General features: G+C 50.3%; 4 protein-coding genes across 4 annotated transcripts; 1 reads left to right on the forward strand and 3 right to left on the reverse strand.

The window, feature by feature from the left end:
• Positions 1-1,790: 1,790 nt before the first annotated feature.
• Positions 1,791-3,858, reverse strand: CXT1-1 (Beta-1,2-xylosyltransferase 1; the record flags this gene model as incomplete). The annotated part of the gene is made up of 2 exons (XM_036644630.1): positions 1,791-2,893; positions 2,952-3,858. The coding sequence occupies 2 exons, from the start codon at positions 3,856-3,858 to the stop codon at positions 1,791-1,793; spliced, it is 2,010 nt and encodes a 669-aa protein (XP_036490266.1).
• Positions 3,859-6,400: 2,542 nt separating this feature from the next.
• On the reverse strand, positions 6,401-8,053 carry CGCS363_v012782 (uncharacterized protein; the record flags this gene model as incomplete). The annotated part of the gene is made up of 1 exon (XM_036644631.1): positions 6,401-8,053. One exon carries the CDS (start codon positions 8,051-8,053, stop codon positions 6,401-6,403), a length of 1,653 nt encoding a protein of 550 aa, XP_036491245.1.
• A 2,275-nt stretch (positions 8,054-10,328) lies between these two features.
• Positions 10,329-11,822, forward strand: mtr-1 (N amino acid transport system protein; the record flags this gene model as incomplete). Its single annotated transcript, XM_036644632.1, has 1 exon — positions 10,329-11,822. The coding sequence occupies one exon, from the start codon at positions 10,329-10,331 to the stop codon at positions 11,820-11,822; it is 1,494 nt and encodes a 497-aa protein (XP_036490548.1).
• A 4,403-nt stretch (positions 11,823-16,225) lies between these two features.
• CGCS363_v012784 (uncharacterized protein) lies at positions 16,226-17,782 on the reverse strand (the record flags this gene model as incomplete). Its single annotated transcript, XM_036644633.1, has 1 exon — positions 16,226-17,782. The coding sequence occupies one exon, from the start codon at positions 17,780-17,782 to the stop codon at positions 16,226-16,228; it is 1,557 nt and encodes a 518-aa protein (XP_036491244.1).
• Positions 17,783-21,706: the final 3,924 nt, after the last annotated feature.

Raw genomic sequence — 21,706 nt, forward strand, 5'->3', positions numbered from 1 at the left:
CAGCACGACGACGGCAGCGACACGACGGCCATGAGACCTGACTTGGGGCTTGACTCGGCTCGTGGCGGTTGCGGAGATTCAGAAGGCGCGTGCCATGCATCCATCCCGGACGCAAGTGGCAGAGAAGCAGCTGTGCTGGAGACAAAGTGTGTGTGCCTCTTACACGCTTCAGTTCCAATCCAACGCATTCGGAGCGGCGGCGACGGCGGTGCGTGGTGGATGACACCAGCCCAGCGTTCCAGCAGTCCCTCAGGTGGGACCCTCGCCGAAACCCCACCGCGGGTAGACCTGCACTTAGGGGAACATCAGTGGAGCTGCCTCCGTGGCTAGCGGCGCCGACGGGCGACGACCCCGCTGGGGGCCGCTGGAGACCGCTGGGGCACCTGCACTTAGGGGTCTGGCGCGCCCGGAGCTGTGCCACTTAACGGCAGGTGAGCCCCGAGCGTGCGTGCGAGGCATTATTTAAATAGGCCCGGCGCCCCCCGTCCCACGTCCATCGCGAGTTGGTGATATCCCTAATGGCAGGGCGACCCGAAGTATTACACTCGATAACTTTGCGCACACCGTCCGCCAGGAATTGTTGGGAGCACACGAATCAGCCGGCCCCCTCCCTCCCTCTGCTTCGTGTTCCCGGCTTCTCGTCCTTCATTTTCTCTGCTCGTCGGCTCTGTCGTCGCGGTCGGCGAACGGCTGCTGTTCGACGCTGCTCATCGACATGCCCCCAAAAGTGTCGATTTCTCGAGGTTCGCTCTGGGATTCGTTATCGCCAGCCTTATCTTATCGATCCCCAAGCGCCTGGATCTCTCGCTCATGTGGGATTACCTCAGCAATCTTTGCTGCCCAGCAAATTGAGGCCCTCCACCACACCAAAACCGCATCGCGAGGCCAGCCCCACCAGCCATGTACATCACACATCACAAACTCCACGTTACCCCCCAGCCCCGAGCGACGACAGGCTCACATCAGATTGAATCTCACCAGGCCGTCGGCTAAGCCGTATTCATCCAAGCGGCCACACCGCAGCTTTCAGTTCCGGCATTCACGCCTGCATGCCGTTATCAATCAGCTCCACGGCCAACTCTCTCGAAGGTCCCATGACGATGACGCCCATCCTCATCTCCCGGCACAAACCGGAAGCCATTGCAATTCTTGTTCTTCTTTTCCCCCTTCCCTCCACATTGTGATCACCTTTTCGTCTCTCTTGGATCGGATCCTGTTCCCCTCTTCTCATCGGATAGGGCCTGGCCATCACTTCTCTGCACGTCCAGACAATGACATGGCAGCATCCCTGGCGTTTACGTAAAACTTCGCATTCTCGAAACTAGTGCTGCTGCCTCACTGCCTCGCAAGCGCCACGATATTATTAACCCCGTGGCCTCGCCGCCGGCGACTGCTGTTTGAAGTTGCATCAAGTGACTGTCGACGAACAAAGCATCCTACGCAGACCCCATCGCTCACGACCGGCTTCGCTCGGCTTCCCTCGTCCGTGTCGGCGGCTTCAGCCGGCATCTGCGGATCAAACTCCGAGTCGCCTCTCTTGATCTAAATGGTGTCACGTACGTGAACTAAACGCGAAAGAACATCAGACATGGTTTGTTACTGTCTCTGTTGTACACTGTACCTGATGATGTGGCCCATAGCCCTCTTCTGATTCCCCATTTTGTAATGCCCTGGTATCCGTAAACAAAACCGCACCCGAACGCGTGAAGTTACAAATCCCCATTCCGTCAACTCCCAAACGCCATTTCCAAGTCCCAGCTCATGAAAAGTACCTGCGCCCATATCTTGCATCATGTCGCCGTGCTCTCCGCCAGCAAGTCGTGGACCCAGCCCATCCTCTCTCTTCTCTCGTCCGTCACGCGCGCGTACTCGAGAAGCAGCCGCAGCGTGTAGATCTGCATGTCCTCCTTGCGCAGCGCCTTCTCGGCCCATGCCTTGCCGTCCATCGCAATCTTCTCCGCCTCGGCATCGTGCGCGGGCCTGTCGCCTCCGTAGCCCAAGAAGTACTCCATGATGCCGTAGTAATCGTTAAAGCGGCTGTCCATTGGCACGAAATGCTTCCACGCAACCAACCGGCTATCGTGCCACTCGCGCCAAAGGGTCGCTTTGATGGGCAGACTCGTGCTCCCCAGGAATGCCAGGTACCGTCCGGAAAAGCTGTTGCCGTCAATGTCGGGGAGGTACTTTGAGTCGTACATCTCGGTGAGCATGACGCCTTCCGTGACGTTGAAGTGCGGGCTCGTGTAGTTGCAGGTGCCGGCGGGGCCCTGCGGCTCGCACATCAGATCCGTAAAGCCCACGTCTGCCCAAGAGCCTATCCATTCGCCGAGACTGTTGATGGCCTGGGCCGCGAGGTTGTACATCTTGTCCGGGAGCGAAAAGTTGACGGGGTCCATGGTGCCGTCCTCCGCGCCGGCGACCTTGGTCGCGTTGTTCATGGCGACAAAGCGGTGACGCTGAAATCCCCTCCAGTTACTGACACGGTTGCGCCCGCCAGTTGCAACGCCGCGCCACATGACGGCGTCCTTCTTCCTGCTCCACGGCCCACCATGGTACCCGCCGCCACTGAAGCGTTCCTCTTCGGTCCAATACATGGCTGCGGGGAGAAGAATCTCGTTGTTGATGGCCAGCTTGGACCCCCCGAACATGGGGAAAAGGACGGTTGTGGCGGAGGTGCTGAGGGGCTCGATGAAGATGCCATTGAGGCCTTGGAGGTCAGGTTGGTGGCAAATTTCGGTCGACATGGTGTAGTTCGCGACGAAGCCATCTCGCATGTGGGCTTTGGAGTATTTGGTGCCGATGCCTGGGGTATGGTCGAATGATTTTTGAGTCGCTGCCAGCCGGGCAGGGCTGTCTGGAGGACATCCGCGACGGGCAATGAGCCAATACTGTTCTGGAAAGAGTTAGTCTGAGACAGATCATCGATTCGATTGCCGAGGGGTGGCACGTACTTGTCTCTTCCCAGTGCTTGCTCTTGACCTTTACATTCCGATCAAGCTCCTTCTTATTGTTCGGCAGCGCCTGGAATGTGTTCATGACCTTTTTCGGCTCGGGCATCCCCTCCGTCAGGGCAGCGTCACGCATGTACTGAGCCATGTCCTCGTAGGGCACCACCATGCGGGGCTCGTCCATAGGGTTGAGAGCAATGTCCATGTCGGGAAGCAGGTGCTCGATTGTCTTGATCATGTTCGTCCAGTGGACAGTCCAAAACCACTCGCTGATGCGGGTGGCGCGACCCTTGCGTACCTTGATGGTCATCTCGTACTCGGCCGCCTCCTTGCGGATGCGCGAAGGCTCCATGCCCCAGAAGGGGCGCAGGTCATGGTAGATTTGATCGAAAAAGTCCTCAACGATGACGGCCTTGCGCTCCTGGGCGAACTGGAACCAGGCGTCGAAGCCGGGCGGGGGGTGGCGACCACGGCGGTCGCGGTAGGCCTTGGCGGCTGCTGTGAGAGTCTTGGACTCCTTCTTCAGTAGACCATTGAACCTCTCGTCGGCTTCCTTGATGAGCGTATCGATAGGGTGCGACCCTGTGGCGGCGGGGTGCGTCTCGGCGGGCTTCTTGGGAACGGCGCCCTCAGCTTGGGTGGGCTCGTCGTCGATGGGGTGAACAGGCTTCGGCGCGGGCTCGGGGATAGGCTTCTCGGCGTCATGTTGTGTATTAACCGGTGGGATGGAATCTGGTTTTTGAGGAGGTGTCTGTGGCCTCTCGGGCTGAAGCTGGGTCGTGGGGATGCCACGGGAGCGAGGGTCGAAGTAGTAAAAGAGGGCCAAGACGAAGACTGCGGCGATGGCGTATCGTAAGAGGCTCGAAGGGCGTCGCGGCGGGAAGGCCGCGGGTGATAGGAGCTTGACCATGGTGGGCTGCTTCGCGGTCGACGATGTTCTTGGTGAAGCGAGAGCGCAAATTGGTTGGCGCCAGCGTTCGTCAGGTTGGTGACGTACGAGGTGAGCCCGGTCGAGGGGTTGTCCCTGGCGGCTGGCTCAGCCAGGCCAGCTTTGAATGCACCTCGCAGCAAAGGGGCTTGACCGGCCTTGAGGTAGGTGAAGGCCTTGAATTCGAGTCGAGATGTTGGGAAGGGGCGCGGCGGAAGGTTGTGGGATTGTAGGATCGTTTACTTGGTCGGATCGTCGGAAGGCGGGCGTCGATTCGGGTATGGTGAACGGATGACAGCAGGAAGCTTGGCTCGTGGGAGTGGAGGGCCTAGACGAGAGATACGGCAGGAGCGGCAATGACGAGCGCGAGGAGAATGGGCGCGGAGGTCGTCAGGTCCAGTCGGAGGTCTGGGCCGTGCCAGAGATGTGAAGGAGGAAAAAAGCGATCAAAGAGCGAGGAGGTCGAAGCGGAGAGCGCGCGAGAGAGAGAGAGAGAGAGAATGAGAAAACACGATCGGCGGACGGCAGGTGGAGTTGTCAAAAAGAAGGGGAGCCGTCCATGCCAGGACGTGACGAGCAAGATGCAGGAAGAAAGATGGCCGCCAGATGCAAGACGCGGTCTTTCTCGAGCAAGCCTAGTGTGGTCTGGGCGGTGCAGATGACTTGGGGTGATTGATGATGGAGGCGCTGCGTCGGGAGCGTATCTTCAATTAGACAGATACACCACTGGCACCACTGTCCTGTCACATCTTGAGATACCTTACCTTACCTTACCTTACCTTACATGGCCTCTTTACTGAGTACCGCCTCCACGTCTTGTTGCTGCGCAGTGGATCCTGCATAGCGGGAAACCCGCAAACGCCCACGCCAGTTTCATCTTGGATGCACACCAACTACTGCATAGTACACGCACTTGAGAGCCACAGGAGTTGCTTAGCGGCTTATCTAATCATCTGAGATTCCCCAGGCCCGGCAGGAGGGACTTGAAAGGGGCTACATTACGCTACCTACCTTAGGTATAGGTACCTTAGCCTTAGTCGTCCGTCTGTGTCTTTGTTCTGGGTCGATGCCGCCTCTCCCTGCCTGAGATGAAGTCTTGACGGGGTGATTGGTGCAGGGCAATTCAACGTACCGGACCTTACGTTCATAGGACACTGTCAGACAATCAAAAACTACAGGAGCCAAGCTTCAGCCACAGAGACGGACGGCAACGCGGACAACCATGCCAATGCTGTCAGAGACATGAAGAGCTCAGGGGTTACCTGACCTGCCTAACTACAGGTATCCATGATACTTCGTAGCACTCACACAGCACTGAGGCACCTGCACTATTGACGCTAGGCCCTTGCAGCTCTCGTGGCGGCTGTCCCAGCCCGCACAGGCGTCTGTCTCTCTGCAGGTCTCGGATGGTCTGGGCTCTCTCTGCTCTGTCGGCTCCCGAACGAAGGGGCCTGCGAAACAGAACATTGTCTCTACCTGCCTGCCTATGCCACTGTTTCTACCGCCCGTCGTGGTGGTGGTGGTGTGCATCTCTACTCCAACATTTGAATCTTGTGAGACTACAAATCTCAACTCTGCCTCCCTACATCATCAGCCTCACCTCTCCTCTCCTCCCTCTGTCTCCGGCTCACCCGACTTGGACACGCAACGTGGCCATTACCATTGGATGATGGATGGATGCCCGACGACCCTCTGCCCTCCCGCAATGCGCTCAGTCTCATAGTGTACTGTCACTTGTACCTATCCCATCCACTCCTCCACCGCCATCACATCAAATCACCTCACCTCATACAGATGAACATGCACATCGCCCGTCGCGTCCCCATTTCCCCATCCATGGCTTCTTGTCCATTCCAAGTCATCAACCTTGGCTGAAGCAGTGGGGCCTGCCCACGCTCCTTCGCGACCTCCAATTGAGATCCAACAGTGAGCCGAGATTCAGACGCCTTTGCACCGCTACCCCAGTCTTTTCCCCTTCCACCGGCAGATTGCCCCCGCCGCAGACCTGACAGAGCCGTCCCTTCAAGTTTGAGAACCATCTGCCGTCGCAACTCGCCGTGGATCCCATCATGGCTGTGCTCGTCCAATCCTTGATCCGTCCCTCAATTATTGCGCAAGCCCTCGTCAATCTGCTTCTTGCTCAAATTTAATCAACGCTTTTCGCATGCAGATGAGCCTCACCGCACCCACCGGAAGTCGAACCCTCCCAACCATGGAACATTACTCTCATCAAACCGAGAATCCTCTGCTTCGCACATACGCGTTCATTGCCTGTCCGTTTTTGACCAGACAACCCCTGTTCCGTTTGCAGATTATGTCGTCATAGCCTTCGAATCCTTATCCATCCTGTGACTTGATCGCATTGGGCTGCCACCGACAGATTTTGCAGAATGTGGAAATAATTTATTGATTGGCGATCTTATTTTGGTATGTGCAGTCGATCGCGTCAACATCCCCATGCGAGGAAAGTGTGTCTATGGTAGTCTACGTTGTATCACGGCCTACTGCCGCATCTCCGAAGTCCTCAGTTCAGAGCAGCCGCAGCCGAGAAACTACTCCCAGCTCCGACGTCGTCATCCTCATCCTCCGGCTCCGAGCTCTCCGTAAGCCGGCCGATCAGCTCCTCATACCGCGGTCGGAAAGGCCATGACATGAAGGCCTCCAGCAGCTCTGCCCACTGCTCCTGATTCATCATCCGCGGGCACAATTCCGCTTGTCCCGACCCGGGCAGGCCGCCCCGCGCCGGATCCCGCAGGCTCGGGCAGTGCGGCAAGATGCCGTCCGACGCGCCGGGCCAGATCCGCTCGAGCGCCTTGCTGACGGGGTCGAGGCTTGCACCCATCATCGACCGCTGGATGAGTTCGAAAAGATCGCCTGCTCTTGACGACTCAGGCCCAATCTCCCTCAGCAGCGGGTGCATCGCCTTGGGTTGAATGTCAAGCAGCGTGCAGCCCACATTCGGGTAGAACTCGTTTGGCTTGGCTGCTATGGGCTCATATGGACGCTTGTCCCAGAGCAGCACCGGGGGGTCTTGAAGGAAGATGTGCGCATTGTCCTTGACGAGTCGAAAGTCGATCTTTTCGTTCTTGTTGAGAGCCATGACTTTCTCGTTCCACGCGCGTTCACGCTCCGAAATCTCTTTTTCGGGGACGCCCTGCTGGCGCAGATGCCCAAGGTCGTACAGCTCATCCAGGAGGGCCTTGTACACCTCAGGCTCGGCAGAGTGCTTCTTCGCCATAGAGCGCAAGGTGACCAGCCGCTTGAATTTCTTCAGGTCTAACTCCTTGGTGATCTTGCCGCTCTTCTCCTCTGCTGCCAACTCTTCCAGCTCATCGAGGTATGGTCGGTAAATGTCTGGCGGCATGGTCCCTGCGTACCGCTTGCCACCGGCAACGTACGGTTCCGCCCGCTTGGTGCTCTCCATCTTTCGACCCTTGGGAATCGCCATTCCATTTTCCTTCATCCGCGCGAGCGTGGCCGTCGTGCTGTCCACATCGATCCATCTGTCTCTGGCGTACCATCCCGACTGCTCAGTAACGTCGGGGACGGCCACTGGGGCGATCCATTCGCATGTAGCTTCAGCTTCCATAGCAACCTTCTTCCTCGCCTGTATAAACTTCGGCAAGATGGACTGGTAGTCGTCTGATCCGGTCCAGACAAGCATTCGCACGAGGCCGTACTTTTGGAACAACTGGCCGGTATGTATGCTGTTCAGCAACTGAAACAGAACGAGTCCCGCAATCGACTCGAAGTTTCCGTATCGCTTCTTCGGGAAGAGCGACAGATTTGCCGTGACCAGGAGCGTGTCGTTTCGCTCCGGCGTTATGCCAGGCCCCTTGGGTCGCGGTATCTGGTTATCAACGTGTGCCAGAGCAGAGCCCAGCTCGTTCCATAGTAGCCCAGAGCTCGGTATCAACTTCGTGTTCGGTCGCGCGAGGAGCGGTTCGAGAAAAGACTTGTAAAGGCTCGCATCCGGTTCCATTAAGATGTGTTGGCGAGGCTTGAGGACGTCGTGGAGTTTGCGGCTCCAGAGGCCTGCGCCAGGGTTGATGTCGACGAGATCGCAGCCTTCATGGCGATTGAGGGTCGGGCCGATGTACTTTAGGATGTCGTCTGCGGTTGCTCGGGTTAGAGGTAAAAGAGAAGTGACGGCAAATTTCCATACCGCATAATTCATCGCCGACAATGTTGACGCGTGCCCTGTCAGCATCGGGAAACTGATCTGCCAGTCCCCGTGCCCCGCGACGACCCTTTCGCGTCGCCTGTGTTTCCCAGACGCCCGTTTCCGCCAGACGAGTAGCCGCAGGTGATGTTTCTTGGAGAATAGAGGCCGATAATTTCGATTTAGCGGTCACTCTCTTGGTCTTCTTGGTCGCGCTCGAGGCGGATCGTCGAGGAAGTGTTCGGTCTGGGTGGATGAACAACCATGGCGACACAGCTGGCCGATGACGCAGATGCCGAAAAGTGAGTAGCATCGGCAGGGGAATGCAGGCACACGTTTTGTTGTGTTGGTAGAGTTTGTCCCGGAGAGCAACGATTGATGGAATGATTGATTGATGGCTGCGGGGCAGAAATATTCTCCAGCAGGTGTGCTGATAGGCGATAAGCGACGCCTGGCCGTGCGATTGCATTCCTTGCCTTTCCCTTCAACAAGATCACCCGTGTCCGCGTGCATTGATTGACACGTTCCGGCGGCGCAGAAAAAGTTGCCGTCGCTACTCGCATGATACATTCATTATATGAGATGTCATTTCACCGTTGCATCAACGGCTTTGAAGCCCATTGATCCAAGCGGCACAGTTTCATTTTCATCGAAGTTGCAATGCATATAGATTTCCATCTTATCAGACCAATACAGCTTCGTGATACCCAATCCAAAGGATGCAGGGACACATGTACACTTTGACGAGGAGACTTGATAGCAGACTTTTTGATACCTTTGCCCATCAATAACGGCTTTGGAAACTTTCAGCTACGTGACGCACGATGAGTCCACAGTCTATGACTCTGCTACTACTCGCATAGGCTTCTGGGAAGTAAGTGTGTGAACGAAAACAGAGGCTGTGTAGTTGATCCTCTCATCCCTGAACGGCTCAGCTATGGCAGGACAAACTAGTTGGATATGTAGTAGTTGCAGAAAGAAAAGTCCGAATGAGTGTGTAGCGCTCTTGTACAGACGCTGAGGCCAACATCTGAACTGAAGCCATCTATCTCCACGGGGTGCCTTTTGTTTCCCCAGATTCTCATCGCTTCACTCCACATAATTTTCCTCTAGGGTTTGCTCAGATGAGAAAGCGGTATGGCGGGAGATCGTTGTACTTTGGGACTTGCGACTATGGCCGCATATACGAAAGCCTCTGCTGTACATCATGTGGACGGGCGTCTTGACAGGTTCTTCGCTGTTCATGCTGGTCTGACGAGTTGCATCTGGGCATGCACCACTCTTCCCAAAATTGAACCCAGTGCTGACTTCACATTACATTTGTATCAAGCCCCAAAGGTTGGCCTTTCACATTGCCATGATGATCTGTGACGGGTCCGTCGCAAAGTGCTTTGTTGTTCGCCTCCACCCCGCATAGCCTTGCCTTACGGTCTTGGTGGCGGGTGCTTCTGGATCAAGAACAGCCAATCTTGCGTATTGGGGAGAGTTTCGGTTTACATAGGAAAATTGGGAACTGGAAATAGACATGTTGAAAGAGGACTGCGGCATTTCCTGTAATTGCCGCCACCAAGGTTTGAACGATGACTGCTTGCGAACGTTATGATATCAACTTTTAACCTCGCTGCTCTTGTCAGCCGACGTCTTCCAATTATAGAGAAGATGATCTAACAGCCTCAGGGCGCGTGTTGCGAGCAATCGAGAAAGGCCCCTCAGGAGAAGTCACTTCGTCTGCGGCGCGTTTGGCGGGCAGCTGTGTCTGCTAGATATGTCCTCTCCGCAAAGTTGTGGACTGTCTATCAGTCTCCTCCGCAAAATCCTGTGGTGGAGAAGTTGAATTTGGCCGAAAATCACTCCGCAATGCACTGGAATAGACTTTTTCTCGAACTTCCCTGTTGCCCCAGAACACAAACTGGGGTAAAAGTCATTTCGGTAATCCCGTTACATTAAGTGCAGCAACTGATCGAAGAAAACAAAAATTATTACTTCATAAGTACCACCCTTTTGACGGATCGACGACAGAATTGGGGAGCCGTACGCCAAGAGTCTTCTTATCCGGAACGTCCGTAGGGTTATAATCATCGAGTCGTGTCACCCCGCGAACTCCGTGGAGCACGGCGTGGAGCAGGCGCATTTAAGTCAGGCAAAGTCGTACGTAATTGTAAAGAGGCAGAATGTGTCCTCTAACCAAGTCACCGAACAACTCTCGTCATTACTTCTTCTGCAGACCTTCTCTCCCTTGAGCCAAGAGACATCCGCTCGTCTTACTAGACGCCCCGATTCCTGGGCAGCCATGGCCGACTACGAAGTAACTACCGAAAAGAAGAAGACTCACCGAGTCGACTCGAACGACACCGATGGTGAAGACCACCACAAAATTGCCACCGAGCCTGTCGATGTTTTCACCAATGAAGATGGCGACGTTAACTTCCGCGGCGTCTCATGGCCCGCGGCGGCCGTTCTTGTTGCGAAGTTCCAGCTGGGACTCGGAGTGCTGAGTCTTCCCAAGACCTTCCACACTCTGGGCTTTTTCCCTGGAATCCTCTGCTTCATAATTCTCTCGACTATGACAACCGCCTCGGGTTACATCTCCGGCAATGCGAGGCTTTACTACCCGCAAATCTATAGTGTCGCCGACGTGGCTGAGATGTTGTTCGGCAAGAAAACAAGGGAACTTGTCGGTTTCCTCTTCTACCTCTATCTCGCCTTGACAGCCGGCGCTGGCATGCTCGCCTCCTCCGTCGCCCTTAACGCGCTCTCAGGCCACGGCGCCTGCACTATGGTATTCGTGGCCGTAGCCGCTGCCGTTGCTTTTCTCATCGGCGGCGGTTTCAGAAGTCTAGACAAGATCGCCTGGGTCAGCTGGGCCGGTTTCGGCTGTATCTTCGTCGCTATCTGGACGACGGCTATCGCCTGTCTCGTGCAGAACAGGCCCGCCGCAGCCCCCCAGACGGGCACTATTGACCTCGATATCCGTATTTTCCCGGACACCACTTTCTCGCATGCAATGTCGGCCATCTCAAACCAGCTTTTCGCCGTTGGTGCTTCTGGGGTCTGCTTCTCTATCGCTGCTGAGATGAAGGAACCCAAACACTTTGGCCGCGCGCTGCTATGGGGCCAGGGAATTGTTATTGCGACTTGCATCGCCATCGCCTCCATCGTTTATTCGCAGGTCGGCCAGTACCTTGCCAGCCCTGCCCTCGGTTCTGCCGGTCCATTGATCAAGAAGATTGCCTATGGCATAGGACTGCCTGGTCTCCTTGTTACAGCTATCCTCTACAGCCACACTGCTGGCAAGTACTGGTTCGTCAGAATCCTCCGCGGTACACGCCATCTCCAAACCAGTACCGCCAAGCACTGGCTTGTGTGGGGAGGCTCGATGTTCGTCACTGTCGTCTTCGGCTTCATTATCGTGGGAGTTGTTCCCTTCTTCAGCGACTTCCTCAGTCTTGTTGGCTCCCTCGTCAACCCCGTATTCACACACATCATTCCCGGCTTCATGGTCTTGTTCTACGTAGCAAAGAAGCCTCCTATGGTTGGCTTGGATGGAGCGCACGCACATGAGCACCACTCTTCCCCGGAGAAGCATTGGCTTCTTGAGGCTAATGATGCGGCCAAGAGCAGCAAGAAGGACATGATTTTAGTTGTTGGTTCATGGAGTATGATTATTATTGGTGTCTTTATCACTGTGGGCGGCACGTATGCGACTGTTCTAACGATTAAGGAGGGTTATGATAATGGTTCTATTGGCGGTGTATTTTCATGTGCGGACAATTCATCTGGCTAAATAAGAAAATAAATAGTGTTTTTAGTTTCACTTATAGAACTATAATTCTACTTAGCGCTTTATCTAAGTTTTTATTTAAGTGAAATATAATCTTCAAAGAAGCTAGTAATTATTAATTTTAGAAATAAAGATAAATAATTAATTAATACTTTTAATAATTAAAATAAAACTATAATAATATTATGAATAAATCTTAACTTATTAGCAGTCTGGTTAACCTATATAAGTAGGTATTATAGTTCACTCTATACTTTTTTTTATAGTACTAAAACCTAATAGCAGCACTTTAACTTATGCCTGATCTTAATAAAGTAAATAAATAAATCTTAATATAACTAGTTATTAACGCTTAGTATAATATATCCTTAGTAGAAGAGCGCAGGTAGGTAGGCAGCAGAGCAGCAAAACATACTAGCGAGAGCGTTATTTGCAATACTATTATTTATGAGCGTGTTATTTATAATATAGCTAGAGCCTAGTGATAGCTTAAACTTATACTTAAGGGTGTAAACTTAATAGTATAACTCTTTACTACTATAGCTAAAAAGGTTTTTATAGCTATAGTATAAGAACTTAACTGTTTAAATAAAGCCTTAAGCTTATTCCTTATATCCTCCTATATATATAATAACTATAATATCTTTCCCCCTTATTATAACTACACGTAGGCTAAGTAAAGCTATACTAGACGATTTAATTTATAAGACTAAAGTTAATAAAATTAAGGGCTCTAAATATAATAACTTTATCTATACTAATAAGAAGACTCTACTTAAATTTACTTAGAAGTACTTACTTAAGATAGCTAATAAGTATAAGATATTAAAGTTATATAGCTTTAAGGTTAATATAGAGATAGTTAAGGTTACTAATAATAATTCTAATACTTATAATTACCTTATAGACTTCCTTAAGATAGCTAAGGTAGCCTAAGGGCTTCTTAGTAAGTTAGGAAGAGTGAATATAGCAAGAGTATAGCTAATAGCAGTAGGGCTGTTGAGACTACGCGGTAGGGTGGAAGACGTTATCTATCATAGCGCAGACGTCTGAATAGCAGAGGAGACTTGGAAGATAGGCGCAGATTAAATATAGCGTGAAGGGTAGGTGCGGCTTAGAGGAGCCTTGAGAGATAGAGGAGACTAATAGAGATAGAGGCGGCTAGAGGAAGATAGTTGAGGCTTATTATAATAGTTGAAGTCATAATATCTAAGTAGTCACGTAACCTAAAGGTTATTAGCAGAGAGTGAGGGGACCAGTCTAGCTTTTGCAGTTAATACTAGTTAAATTTCATAATATAAGGCTAGCAGCCTATAAATCTTAACTTAAAGTAGGTATAAAAGCTATTAATATTTAAAGCTAAAGCTAGAACTAATTTACTAATGATAAAGTAAATAAAAGTTTTAATTCTTAAAACTAATATTTAATTTTATTTTAAGTTAAATTTTACTTAAAATTAAATATCTTTATGTTATAATTAAGTATATTAAGTAATTAAATTATTATTCTTAATACTCTTTATAATTTTATTTATAAGTTATATTATATACTTAACAATTAAATAGAAAAAGTGTAAATAAACTAATAATATATTATAAATAATTTATATTATCTATATAAAGGTATAGTTTATACTATAGTATAAAGTATTTCAAAATACTAGTAAATAATTTTAATGTTAATAGTTATAATCCTTATATAGTTATATATTAATTATTAATATATAACTATTGTTAAATTTATATAATCTACTTAAATATAAACTTATACCTATAGCTTACTACCCCTTAAACCGGATTACTGGCCCAGCTGAGCTTATATCAACCTATTTTCCAGACATATCTTTTGAAAGTGTAATAGTAGGAAGAACACAGTGCATATTCCTACCCTCCTCCTAATGAGTGCATGGATGAAAAGTTGTGCCATCTGGCCCTACTATAATCTGTCTTCCGCGGCAACTATTCCGAGCTGAATTCAATCTTCGTTCCTCAACAATTGTATGGTTTGGGTTGAAACAGCTTCCGTGGTGACAGAGGTGAGAAACCTATACTAGGGTGTTCAGTACATGCATATATACATTATAGTAGTTTTCTTACATCATACTGGCCACACGTGGTGAGGGTCAGTGTGCAGGCCTCACCGCGGGCTACAATTGCTAGTTGGTGCAAGAAAGGCTGTATTCCGAGAAATCTTTCTGGAGCAACTGGATTTCGAGTGTTGCGCAAGTTGATCTTCTTGTATTCTTTATGAGATGGTGCCTGATGGTTGAACCAGCAACCAGTCTCTGATGTGTGGACATCATTCGTACGGATTTCCTCAAGTTTCTTCCAAGCCCACGTTTGAGGAACTTCGCAGAGAACTTGGATTGACTTGCTCTTCGTAGTGACTGATGAAGCAAGATGGCAAAGCGCCTCATAAGCCTGACATTGCGAATTCCGCGTTGATTCTGCACTAAACGGTCGTGCTGGAGGTGGTGCTTGCGATGAAGACATCACGATGCTGCATACTGTCATGAGAGATGTCAAATGGTTGTGAAACAGTCGGTGTACATATATGCAAAGCAATAGGCCACTGTGTCCCCTGTACTTATCCAGCTAACAGGGGGGACGATTAATTCAGACCCACTGCATTTTGTAGAGACAGAATCCTACCTAAGGTGATATCTCTAGAGGCTGTACAGAGTAACACCTGCGTAGAACTTGGGCTTTTGGATCCCTGAGAAGTCGCCTGTCTGATTGAGGCTTGGCTTGCTGTTGTTGATGAGATCGCGCTTGTAGGCGCTGGCGTTGGCTAGAACTTGGCGAACCTCCCACTTGGCAATCTCGAGCTTGGTTTTGATCAAGCCAGCCATTCCGAGGGAGGCGTCGATGCTACCCTCGACGGTGAGCTGGGGGCCGATGGTGGCGATGTCTGGGATCTTGAACGAGGCACCGGGGAATGGCAAGTTGAGAAAGACCTTCTTTTTCTCGTACGTCACGCTTCCGGCTGACGGAACCGGCGACGATGTTATCCCAGTAGTCGTCCTAATTGCTGTGGTCGATGCGCATCTGGGTGTTGCCGAAGTCGCGCGGCACGCGGCTGAGGTCGTATTCGAACGTCAAGTCGTACACGACAGGCTCGAGGCCGGCGAGGTGGGACAAGTGACGGGGCAGCAGCTTGGCGTGGTCTCTGCCAAGGGCCGGCGCCATGCCCTTGGAGACGGCATACTTCCCCGGGCCGCAGCTCCTGCGCATCTGGAGGATGGTTCCCGGGACGCCGTGGCCGAGGCCCATCTTGTGATAGTTGCTGCCCGGGGTGTGGTCGTTGCAGACCATGCGGGCGGTGCGCTCGCCCGAGGAGATGGAGTCGTGGCAGTCAAAGACGTCCCAGCGGGATCCGTCGCGCTTGCCAAGCGAGATCTGGAGCGCCTCGGGCGAGACGAGCACCACGCACTGGAACGCGGTCTCGTTCGGGTCGCCGTCGCCGTCGGCCGACGTCTTGTCCGTCTCAAGCGTATAATCCGTATCGGAACCGCCCTCGGGCGGGTGCTCAAACAGGTTCTTGAGGTCCACGGGCATGACAAGGGGCTCGCCGTCCGACTCGCAGCATAACGTGCGGACGCGCGTCGCGTGGATACCGCAGCTGTCGCTGCCACCAAAGTACGAGTCGGTGATCTGCACCGCCTTCATGTCTGGACAGTGACCGTCGAAGCAATTGCCCAGCTTGCCGTACCATGCGCAGTTCTTCTAATTCTCAACCTCCTTCTCAGGGCAGCACAACAGCTTCCGCGTGTCGAGGTCCAGCTCGTCGAGAACCTCAAGTGGGTACGCGCGGCCGACCACCCGCAGGATAATCTTAGCGACGTCGTCGAGGACGTCGAGGACGGTCCCGGAGAAGGTCAGAGGCAGCTCGCCGCTGTGGCACTGCTCGCCGACGCCGCGCCACTTGCTGATGGTCTTCTCACCGAGGGAGCTCTCGCAGCAGTGCGCCATCTGGCGGCCCCAGCAGTCGTGGCCGCCGCCGTAATTGCTCATGTGCGTCATAACCTCGTCGTCTTTGCAGTAGCTGTTGCACCATCTCGTCTCGCCGACGCGCCAGGTGCACGACTTGGGGTCAGGGACGCCCGACAAAGGGCAGCAGGGGGTGCTCTTCTGTTCATCGCCGCATTTCTGGTCGGTGATCTTGATTTCGCCCGCCTTGCCGTCTTCGACGCCGCAGCTGGAAACGTAGCAAATTTCTTTGGTGCCTGTCCAGTTCTCGTCGCCCTTGTCGATCGACTTGAAGTCGCGCAGGAGCTTGGGGTCCAACTCTGCTCGACCTGACTCACCAGCTGCTGTCATACAGGAACTTAATGTTGCAATTTTGGAAAAGACGTCAGACTTCTTGTTTGGAATACCGAGTGAAGGATTCCAGTTGTCGCCGCCGGACTAAATTGGGTTCGACGTGCTATTTCCCAGCAAATCACGCCCTGCCGTAGATCGATACTTGTCCCATTCGAGATTGAGCCACTCCTGCCGTCCCAGGCTTTCGAATAGACTCATGACCTCGTCGCTGGGCCTCCAGTCGCCAACCTGCCACTGCACCACCGGTAATGTTGGGGCTGCTGCAGCGGCATCGCTGTCCTTCTGGTCCTTATCATCGCGGCGGCCGGCAATGAATTTTACACCCCATCTGTGACCCTTTTTCATCGGCAAGCCATATTTCTCAATGTCTCTGTCGTTTGAAGGGTCCCACCACAGGTACGTGAACATCTCGGCGTCCTCGAGCCGCGGCATGTTAGGAGTAGTCAGAGACTTGGCGAACGCCGCAAGCAGGGGCTCCAGCCGCTCCCTGCAGGGCTCGGTGCGGAACATGTCTAGACGATAGTCATACTCGTCGTCCGGGTTGTCGCCGTACTGGTCGCCGAGTTCAACATCCTCGTCCGTGTCTATTTCGCGAGGGTAATGTTTGTCTGAGATCGTGTACCCTCCTTCTTCAGAGTCGTGCGGGTCCTCGCCACCAGGGCCGACAAAGTACCACCGCCCGTCTGGGCGAAGGGAGTGGAACTCGAGCCGGAACCGCTGTATCTGTGACCACTGCTGGTGGACTGGTGCCTCGGGACTAGGGAACAGGTCCGAAGTGATCATAGCACGGATATCGAATAGGCTGAGCTGAGCACCGAGCTTGCACAGGCCGACAGACACCGGGTCTTTGTCCACCGGATGGACCAGGTTCGGCCGGGCCACGGACTGGTCATTGTTGGGGCGAGAGAAGAATGGCCAGAAGTGCAGCGCGGCTCTGTTCAGACCGGCCGGGATCCTTCTCCCGCAGAGGTGCTTCTCCTGGTCCATTATGGCGGCGCCGAACTCGTGGCGGGCGTCCCGCAAGGGGCCCTCCCACGGCCATGTGTAGTGCTCGCGCATCACCCTACTGGGCATGCAGGCAGGCATGGGCCGCTCCCAAAACCAGGGGATAGTCCATTCTTTAACAGCCGGTAGGTGGACGAGGCACTGCAGCGGCACGAGGGGAGACAAAGGGCGCATGTCTGTCGCGTCTTCGGCGCCAGAGCCGTACGCCCTTGACTTGATGATCAGGCGGCTCACGAAGGGCAGATCGGGCAGTGTCTCTGGATTGTGCAGCTGCAGGCGACGTGAATGGTATCTGCGATGGTGGCATTCCGGCTCCTCTGGGTCAAAATTCTGCGGCTGGATTTCGATCTTGAGGCCGATGCTAGCTGGCGGATCCTCCACCCGGTTGTAGGCGGCGGCAATCTGGTTGTAAAAGGCGCGAATGCGCACCGACACGTGGGCGCTGATGGCGAGGGTCTCGTCAGCAGGTTCATGGCACAGCAATGGCTTCTCCGCAGATTCGTCGACGAGGAGGAGCGGCAGCGGCAGGTGATACTCGGAAACCGCAAACTCGAGATTGCGGGCGGCCTCGACGTCTGCTGTGACCTTTTCTGAGATGTCGCTCTCGAAATCTAGGTCTGTCTCGCGAAGCGGCATGTTGATTGATGTAATATGTGGATTAATTAGTATTAGAGTTAGTTCTTTGCTTAGTGAGAAGGTAGGGGAAGTAAAGGAGAAGCGTAGGATTAATAGAGAGGGAGAAAATATCAGCTTATAGGTTTATATAATAATTACTATAATAGGGACTATTAAGTCTAGCTTATATTTAGTATGCTTTAGTATTATTAAATTAAGAAGAAAGAAATAAGAAGTAAATAAATTCTAGTTTATTAAGCTTATAGTTATAATATAGCCTCCTTATAAAAAGATTATAGTAAAATTCACCCTATATATAGGTATAATTCTAGAAACACTATATAAAGACTTTAACTTATATTTTTTACTAATTAAGGAAAATAATATAGAAACTTTATATATTTTTATTAATAAGTAAACTTCTAATTATTACTATGTTGAGGAAGTTTCAAGCCCACCTAGTAGGGGTTTTCATAGTAGGGGAAAAAGCAGTAAAAGCACCTCAGTTAGTGCCCAGTTCAGTAGCTTCGCAGTATATATACCTAAGGGTCCAGAATAACTGCCTGCGCTAACCTCAACTCGCTATACTATTATAGCTGTTAGCCTTATTAATAATGGCTTCATTACTAGCAAGGTTAACAGCTTCACCTATATAACTTATACTACGCAGTGATAGCTTTATAAGGTCTTTAGCTACAGAAAAGCTTGTCTTAGCTATATACTTAAGACGCCGCTCGCTAAGCCTTAAGCCTATCCCTCATCCCACAAACAAACCACCTAGATTCCTTCATAATATATTCTATCCTACCTAATCTATAGGGCCTCATACTACAGGGCTTTGCCTAAGGTATACCCTAAAATATAATAATTAATATTAACTATAGGGCTAGGCTTGCTATAATCAGTAAGTTAACACCCTTCTACTTACAGAGCCCTAAGGACAAGATAACTATAGCTAAGTTATACCTAATAGTCCTAAAAGCTAATATTAGTAGCGTAGCTGTAGGAAGCACCTATATACCTCAGCTAAAGGATATAGCTGTATTTGCTGCTAATCCTAACTATTACGCCTACTTTAATAACATCCTTAATAAAGCAGTATAGCTAGTAAGCTAACCTAGCTAAAATTATAGACATTACTAATAAATATAGAACTAAGGTAGGCAGTAGAGAAGAAAGCTAAGTAATAAAAGGTATATATAAGAGTTAGAAGATAGATTAAAAAGTTATAGAAAGTCTATAGTAATTAAGTTCAGTTAAAGTTATGAAGTTATTATCAAAGTAACGTTAAAAGTGATAAGATTATAATAGCGCACCTTAGCGTACATAGGGGAAATAAGGCTGAAGGATTATATAACTAGTAAGCTGTTAGCTAAAGGGGGAAGTTAGAGGTTATTATAGTATAAGTTCCAGATAAAAATCACAGTAGCTAGCTAAAGGCCCTAATTATTACTATATAAAGTTAAATATTTACTCTAGCTAAATAGACTAATAAAATAGTAAAAGCGCTAGCTATATAGCATAAAGCTAATTATATTAAAGCTAAATAAGTTATTAAAGCTTTTATAGTTTAATAATAGCTTTATTAAATCTTCTAATAAGGTGTTATAAATACTATTAAATAGAGATAACTTTTTAACTAAAGAGGTTATTATAAGAGACTTTTATAGCTAGAAGTATAAAAAGCTTTATTATTATATATAAAGCTTTTTACTTTTTCTTCTTTTTCTTTCTTATTAACCTATAATAAATCCTTTATAATATCTATATTATATAAAGAATATAAGAATATTAACTTTATATTAAGTATACTTTTCTTTAAAAAGATAGCTAAAGATATTACTATATTAAATAATCTTAATATATTAAATAAAGCTTTTAACTTTAATAAGTATTTTAACTCTAAATATATATACTTTATTATAGCAATATTTAATAGAGCTTCTAAAGATACTTCTAAAAAGGACTTTCTCTATATTATAATTAAAGTAATAACTACTTTTAATTATTTTAATTTAGAAGTTATATATATATATAGCTATCTTAAGAAGTAGCTTTTCTTTATATAAACCTTTTATAATTCTAAAGTAGATATAGCTTAAGCTAACATACTGGCAACGACGGCTTCAAGTAGAAGCCGTTGAAATCCTCACCAAAAAATAAGTGGGTCCGTGCAGACAGGGGGTAGAAGCCGTTGTTTTCCAGTAGTGAAGAAGCCGTTGAGATTTCCCGCAGTAAAATACACAAAAGTAGGATGCAATGAAAGCTTGAATGAAGGCAATTATAACCATCTAGTTCTCAGTTCGATAATCAGCAAGGTGAGTCTAGAAATCGATGAATAGCGTAGTTGATGTTTTCGTGATGCGGTCCCAAACCCCACATTAACTAGCCAATCACATAACAGGGATATCAGCCAGGCCAGAAAGCCCGACCGACTGATGGAACGCAGTCAGGGAGGAAAGTAGATCAAGGAGAAAGTATACGGAATTAAGGGGCAGGAAGGTAAGGTTATAAAGAGAGGACAGGAGGAATCATTTAATAGTAGTAGACCAAAGCAAGCCATCCGTATAGGTAAACATGGAGCCATTCGTCCACAACGCGCAGTATTCCATTCTGATATGCACATCATGTCAGTATGCAGTAGTAGCGAACGAAGTCACAGCACATCTGCGGAACCACCATCGGTCAATCACCGCCAAGGCCAGGGGAAAAGTGGCTAAATCGGTCAGCAACATTCCCAGCATCATCCGCAGCCAGGCCGATTTGCAGTCGTTCCAATACCCAGACCCCACGGTTGAGCCAATTGCTGATATTGCACCACCCCGGGCGGACGGTTTACGTTGCCACGCGTGCCGTTATATTTGCCGCCGCGTGCGAAATATGCAGGAGCATTGTCGGGTAGAACACAGATGGGAGAATGATTGGCACAAGGGGGGTGATGTTCGCAAGAAAGCCACCGCAGTCAGGGATTTGCCGTGGACGACAGGGGTGCCGTGCCAGCGGTTTTTCTTAACACGGGCCGCGAGCGGATGGTTCGAGGTGGCCCAGGGACAGATAGCCGACGAGTCTCTGCAAGGCGCTCCGAGTAGAAGCCCGGCTCAACAGGCGGTGGACCGCGTTCGAGATCTCCGGAAAGTCCAAGCAGAACGTGTGAAGACGAGTCACGATGAGCTAACATACTGGCAACGACGGCTTCAAGTAGAAGCCGTTGAAATCCTCACCAAAAAATAAGTGGGTCCGTGCAGACAGGGGGTAGAAGCCGTTGTTTTCCAGTAGTGAAGAAGCCGTTGAGATTTCCCGCAGTAAAATACACAAAAGTAGGATGCAATGAAAGCTTGAATGAAGGCAATTATAACCATCTAGTTCTCAGTTCGATAATCAGCAAGGTGAGTCTAGAAATCGATGAATAGCGTAGTTGATGTTTTCGTGATGCGGTCCCAAACCCCACATTAACTAGCCAATCACATAACAGGGATATCAGCCAGGCCAGAAAGCCCGACCGACTGATGGAACGCAGTCAGGGAGGAAAGTAGATCAAGGAGAAAGTATACGGAATTAAGGGGCAGGAAGGTAAGGTTATAAAGAGAGGACAGGAGGAATCATTTAATAGTAGTAGACCAAAGCAAGCCATCCGTATAGGTAAACATGGAGCCATTCGTCCACAACGCGCAGTATTCCATTCTGATATGCACATCATGTCAGTATGCAGTAGTAGCGAACGAAGTCACAGCACATCTGCGGAACCACCATCGGTCAATCACCGCCAAGGCCAGGGGAAAAGTGGCTAAATCGGTCAGCAACATTCCCAGCATCATCCGCAGCCAGGCCGATTTGCAGTCGTTCCAATACCCAGACCCCACGGTTGAGCCAATTGCTGATATTGCACCACCCCGGGCGGACGGTTTACGTTGCCACGCGTGCCGTTATATTTGCCGCCGCGTGCGA

This window comes from Colletotrichum siamense (genome assembly GCF_013390195.1).
Source record: "Colletotrichum siamense strain Cg363 chromosome Unknown KSG_Cg363_contig08, whole genome shotgun sequence".
Lineage (NCBI taxonomy): Eukaryota > Fungi > Ascomycota > Sordariomycetes > Glomerellales > Glomerellaceae > Colletotrichum > Colletotrichum siamense.